General features: G+C 60.5%; 1 protein-coding gene across 4 annotated transcripts in view; it reads right to left on the reverse strand.

The window, feature by feature from the left end:
* Positions 1 to 5,675, reverse strand: part of R3HDM2 (R3H domain containing 2) — a 31,634-nt gene that overhangs the window by 1,622 nt on the left and 24,337 nt on the right. For 3 of the 4 annotated variants that reach the window (XM_015615683.2, XM_015615682.3, XM_015615681.3), the window contains exons 14-23: positions 5,451 to 5,540; positions 4,646 to 4,888; positions 3,958 to 4,084; positions 3,290 to 3,525; positions 2,815 to 2,969; positions 2,297 to 2,397; positions 1,448 to 1,617; positions 1,169 to 1,313; positions 982 to 1,082; positions 799 to 883 (exon numbers count right to left, since the gene is read on the reverse strand). In XM_015615683.2, coding sequence (XP_015471169.1) covers positions 799 to 883; positions 982 to 1,082; positions 1,169 to 1,313; positions 1,448 to 1,617; positions 2,297 to 2,397; positions 2,815 to 2,969; positions 3,290 to 3,525; positions 3,958 to 4,084; positions 4,646 to 4,888; positions 5,451 to 5,540 — 1,453 coding nt within the window. The remainder of the gene's footprint in view (positions 1 to 798; positions 884 to 981; positions 1,083 to 1,168; positions 1,314 to 1,447; positions 1,618 to 2,296; positions 2,398 to 2,814; positions 2,970 to 3,289; positions 3,526 to 3,957; positions 4,085 to 4,645; positions 4,889 to 5,450; positions 5,541 to 5,675) is intronic. The other variant, XM_015615684.3, reaches the window with a different exon arrangement.

The following is a 5,675-nucleotide window of genomic DNA, read 5'->3' on the forward strand; positions in this document are numbered from 1 at the left end:
CCCTCTGCAGCTCCTGGCTCCAGCCCTGGCTCTGGGCTTAGCAGAGCTGCTGCAGGGATTCTTTGCTAATATTAACGTGGCACGTACAGACCATGCCAGGGGCAGGAGGGGGGCAGGCAGCTCTTAAAGGGCCCCTACAACCAGCTGGTGGTGGTGGTGACACTGAGGTGACATGGGGGACAAGCCTGAGGTCTCCAGAGGGTCAGTGAGGGCTGCTCCATCCAAGCTGTGGGTCCCTCCCTTGCCAAGGACCCAGTGGAGACATCCTGGACATGGGTGGAGAGAAATGATTCACTGGAACCCTCAGCCCTTGCAGCCACCCTGGGAGATCCCAAATCAAAGATGAAGCTTTGAAGCTGCAGGCTCCATGGGAAAGGGAAGCATGGGTGGGAGGAGTGACTTGGGAAAGCAGTGGTGGGAATGACATCTCAGAGCCTGGACACTCACTTTCTGCTGATAAAGAGAATAAAATCCCAGTTCTTCCAGCTCCACCTGCTCCATCATTTCCACTCTCTGGGAGGCAGGAATACACCCAGGTGTCCTTCTCCTCAGAGGTTTTACTCCCTGTTCACCCACCTCCCTCGGGCACAGAGGGCTGGATCTGCTGCACCCCCAGCCTGGACTCACCTGGGCTGGGGGGTGTTTGTGGGTGTGGGGAGGAGGGACTGGCAGGAACCACTCTCCAAAACCAGCACAGGGTTCTGTGGGATGCTGCTGTGGGCAGGGATGGCACCTGGAGTCTCCAACATCTGTTTATGGGGACATCAGAGGGCAAAGGAACTCGAGGGGGTCACTTGCCTACGTCACTTGTCCCCAGGTCGGTGGACGCTGATTTCAGGGCCTGTCTCTTGCTCCGGTTTCCGTGTTTCATTCCAGTCTGCCCCTTGAAGGAGACAAAGGGAACTGTGTCACCTCAGGGGACATTGTGGCTTCACAGTGCCCACAGAGGGGCTGGGGAAGGGACACCTGGCCTGGCTGTACCTGGTGTCCTGTGTAGCTGGGCTGGTTGTGGAGCAGCGGCGGGGGACACAGGGACAGGTTGTACTGCAGAGGTTGGCCCAGCAGCGAGTACCTCCCATCACCTGCACAAGGAGCATGAATTTGTGGGGATCCCAGGAAACCTCACAGCATTCCCAGCCCTGGGAATTCCCACACACCTTCCCCTTACCTTGTGCTGGGCCCATGGGCCGGGGGAACTGTGTGAGGACGGGGAGGGGGCTCAGCCCCGTGCACACACTGTTGAGGTTGGTGACGGGCGACGGCGTCGGGGACTGGGTGGGGGACGTGATGGGGCTGTTCAGCTGGGTGCTGGCCTGGGGGAGGGACAGTGTCAGACACCCCCAGTGCTTGTGACCGCTCTCACACCCCCGTGGGACCCCCCAGCTGTCACCCAGCCCACCCCAGGGCTGAGCTGCCTCCTCCCCGTCCCTCCCAGTCCCCCCAGTACCTGAGCACTGGTGTCGGGGTTGTAGAGGTCTCCTGGTTTCTGCCCCCGCTGCTCCAGGCTGTAGTACTTACAGTGGCTCCACTGCACCACGGGGGGGTTTTGGGGGGCCTGGGGGCCGTTGGGGACATTCAGCTGCATCACCACCACACCAGGGCCTGACGGGGACACCCCTGGGGACAGACACAGGCGTGTCTGGCCCAGGCTCTGCTGCTGTGGGACACAGGAGGGCCTGTCCCTCCCCCACAATCCCACTCTGGACTCTCCTGTGCCACGTGTGACTTTTTCAAGCTGGAAAAAAACCCACCAGGACCCTCTGGGGATTCCTCTCTAACAGCAAAGGTTACATCTGGGAGTGATGATGTTTAATCCAGGAGAAATGGGAGCACAGGGGCCAAGCTGACAGACGGCAGCTCAGAGACCGCTCTGAGCATCTCCACAAAACTCCAGCCAAAGGCTCCAAGCACAAATCCAGGAACAAAACCCCAACATCCTGGCTCAGGTCCTGCAGCTCACCAGGTCCAGACCTCCATCATCCCAGTTCAGCTTCTGCATCAGCTCACCAATTCCCAGCTCACTCCCAGCAGCTGTGCCAGGGAGCAGGAATCCCCAGCCTCCCCACCTGCACTTCTTCCTGCTCCCACCAATCCACAGCCCACGCAGCTCCCACCACGGCAGGGAGATAACAGGCACGAGCCACATCCTGCTCATTCCCTGTGGCACTCCCAGTCTAAGGAATCCCCTTGCACAGAAGCTGCCAGACTTGGCTGGGAAGGGGCAGCTCTCAGCCCGTGATCCAAACCTGATCCCACCCACAGAGTCGAAGCCAGCCCTGCCCGTGGCCCCCCGTACCTGAATACTGCTGCTGCATCTGGGGGGGGCTGCAGGGCGCCGGGGACTGCGGCATCTGGTACTGCTCGGAGCCAGGAGGCTGCAGGAACCCCACGGATGGGCTGAGGAGCAGACAGGGCTCAGGTGAGGATGGGGATGGGGAGGAAGAGCTGGGGCACCTGCACAGGTTATTCCCAGCTCCCTCTTTACTGGGATGGCTGAACACACAGGAGCCTCTGGAGAGGGCTGGGCACACCATGCTGGTGCTCAGGAAGTCCTGAGGGAGCCAGGAATGGGCAAGCTCAGGGAGGAGCAGCACTTGTGGTACCCACCCCCCTCCAGCCACAGGAGCAGGGTGCTCCACACTCACAGCAGGATCACCATGGAACCATCACAGAGAATCACGGACTCTCCCAAGTTGGAAGGGACCAACAAGGATCAAGGCTGACTCCTGGCCTTGACAGGACACCCCCAAAGCCCCCACTGTGGGCACAGCACCCCTTTCTCCCCCAGGCAGGCCAGAGCCACCAGAGCTTTACCTGGTGCCATTCTGCTGGGCAGTGGGGATGACACTGTAGTAGATGGGGACCCCTCCAGCCTGGAGCCCCCCCTGCACAGACTGGCTGGCTGGCACAAGCACTGGCTGCTGGAAGGGCTGCTGGACCACGTTCTGGGACTCACTGGCCATGGGAACCTGGGCAGGGAGGAAAGCAGCAGGTAACAGGTAACAGAGCAGGGGAAATTGGCCCAAGGAGACACCAGCAAAGTAAACAGATTCTAGGTGTTTTTTTCTTACAGCCCAGAGCAACCTCAGCCAGGCACAGCCCCTCCCAGAGATTCTCCCAGTCCTCCTCCTCCAGATGTGCTCCACAGATCCCCACATGGATGTGCCCTCCCCAGGCTGGCAGGCATCCCTGTGAGCAAATCCCCACCTTTGGCTCCATCCCTGAGGCACATCTTGCCCAGCCCAGGCCCCCTCCCAGCACCCCACCCTGGGGAGCAGCAGATGCCCACCTGGTACGAAGGCAGCGGCGTGTACTGGACCATCAGACCTTGCATCTGGCTCCCCATCCCACTCCTCTGGCTGCTGAGGAGCCCAGGGGGCTGTGCCTGCTGCACCCCCATCACGCTCTGCATCTGGCCCCCCATGTTGTTCCTCTGGCTGTTGAGGAGCCCGGGGGGCTGCGCCTGCTGCACCCCCACCACACCTTGGTATGTTTGCTGCTGGTTGGACATCATTGGCTGTAAACCTGCCAGAACAGGGGTTCAATGGAGCAGCTGCCCAGCTGGACACAGGAAACAGCCCCAGATTTAGGATTTAGGGAATCAAATCCTGCCGCTGTCCCCACCTCCTGCTGAAGAGTGGGGAAAGGGCTTCCCTTAGAGCAGATGTAAACACACCCAAGGGAAGCTCCTGGCTTTAAATTCCCCTGGCAGCCCCTCAGTGGGGCTTAAATCCACCTCATCCCCTCCCCCAGCAAGCTCAGAGGAGAGGGAGGGGAAGGACACAACAGCCTCTGCAGACAGAGGCACCCCAACTTCCCAGCTAAGAGGCAGGTCCAGCAAAGAGTGGGAGACAGGGAAGAGCGACCTGGCCCCAGACAGCACACAGGAGATCTCTGGAGCAAACAAAAGCAGCTGGAAAGGGAAAGCTGCCCCTTCCCCGCTTTACACCCCCTTACCTGGCTGCTGGGACTGCTGGGGGAGCTGCTGGGGGCGCTGGGAGCTGTAGGCCACTGGGTGACTGAGGGGTCGGTATTGCTGGCTGGAGTTCGGGTACTGCCCAGGGGAGTAGTAAGAAACCTGAATCTATCAGGGGCAAGAAAACGCAGTGGTGAGAACACAGGAGGGAGCAGGACCAAGAAAGCTGGTCCCCCAGGACCAGTTTTCTCTCTCACCTGGCCTGGCTTCTGCCGAAGGGAACCACCCAGGGCTTTGGCTCTGGCCAGCTGATGGCTCCTCGGGGAACCGCGGCCCCTTCCCGCGCCTCCCAGCCTCCTCATCCAAGCCTTTCCCAGCACACAGTGCAAGAGCACAGTAGGCACAACTCTCCTCACAGCTCAGGGGACAATCCTAGAGGTCATAAAGCCCTGCAGGACCCCAAAGAGAGCTTAGAGGTGTCAGCCCTGAGTCCGGCCACTATCCCTCCCCCACTGCTGAGAGCCAGGAGTGGCCCGGGGGGGTCCCAGGAAAGAGCTTTGTGGGCTCTGAGGGACATGGGAAGCATCCTGTGCCTAACAGGGGAGTGTGAGACCCAGAGCCTGGAGCCCTGTGGGTGCATCCATCACCAACTAGCAGCAGAAAAAGAGGGACCCACTCCCCAGCAGCCCCAGGCCTGCCAGCTCTGGGGATGTCCCCTTGTGTCCTTACTTGCTGGGGAGGCTGAATGTAGCCCTGGGGCTGCAGCACCTGCTGAGTGGGGGCCGTGTGCCCCGAGGCCGAGTAGCTGGAGGTGGGGATGGGCTGCCCAGGGGTTGCCATGATGAATCCTGTCTGCTGAGGGTGCTGGGAAATGAGGGATGACTGGAACATCGCCGAGGAAGGATCCGGGGCTTCTGTCGAGCCCTGTCGGCTGAGGCTGATCTGCCCGAAGGGGCTGCTGAGCTCGTCGGCCTGGAGTGGGATAAGGGGAAGGATGGAGGAGGACGGAACGTGGGACAACAGCAGGTAGGACACAGCTCTGCTGGTAAATGCAGACCCCTTCTCTGCTCTGGGAGAAGCTCCCCCACACATGAGCCACAGACCCAGAGCGGGACAGGGGGACATGCGAGCTGAGGGGGCCAAATGCTCAGCAGACGTTGGGGACACGTGGGGTCCCACACAGGCAGGGGTGACTCCAGCCCAGCAGCCACATCCCACGGGGGACACCATTCCCAAAAGATCCCCCTGGAGACAACACAGAGGCTTGGCTGAGCCCATGGGGCAGCCCCAGACCCCAGCACTGAGCACAAGCATTGCTGGGGAGCTCTGGGCTCGGAATTTGCTCTTCCCAGGCTCTTTCCAAGACCACCACTCCAGCAGCGGTGGTCCCACGGCCTCGGGCATCGCAGAGCTCCGTGAATCCCAACCCCAGGGGGGTCGGTGTCCGGGACATACCTGATCAGCACAAGCTCACACAACACAAACACAGCACAGAGCACAACAGACAGTGCAGAAGAGGAACTGGGGTTTATACCAGGTTGTACTGCTGGGGTGGAGAGACTGGCAAGAGGACTTGGGGGCAGGAGCTTGGAGAGTACGGAACAGGCTGCAGCGCCGGGACCGGCTACGACCAGAGGAGAAGGGAATGGAGAGAGATCCGGGGCAGGGAAAGGGAGGGAAGGAAGGAAAAGGAAGGAAAGGGAAGGAAAGGGAAGGAAAAGGAAGGAAAAGGAAGGAAAAGGAAGGAAAAGGAAGGAAA

Source organism: Parus major, unplaced genomic scaffold (genome assembly GCF_001522545.3).
Source record: "Parus major isolate Abel unplaced genomic scaffold, Parus_major1.1 Scaffold220, whole genome shotgun sequence".
Classification (NCBI taxonomy): domain Eukaryota; kingdom Metazoa; phylum Chordata; class Aves; order Passeriformes; family Paridae; genus Parus; species Parus major.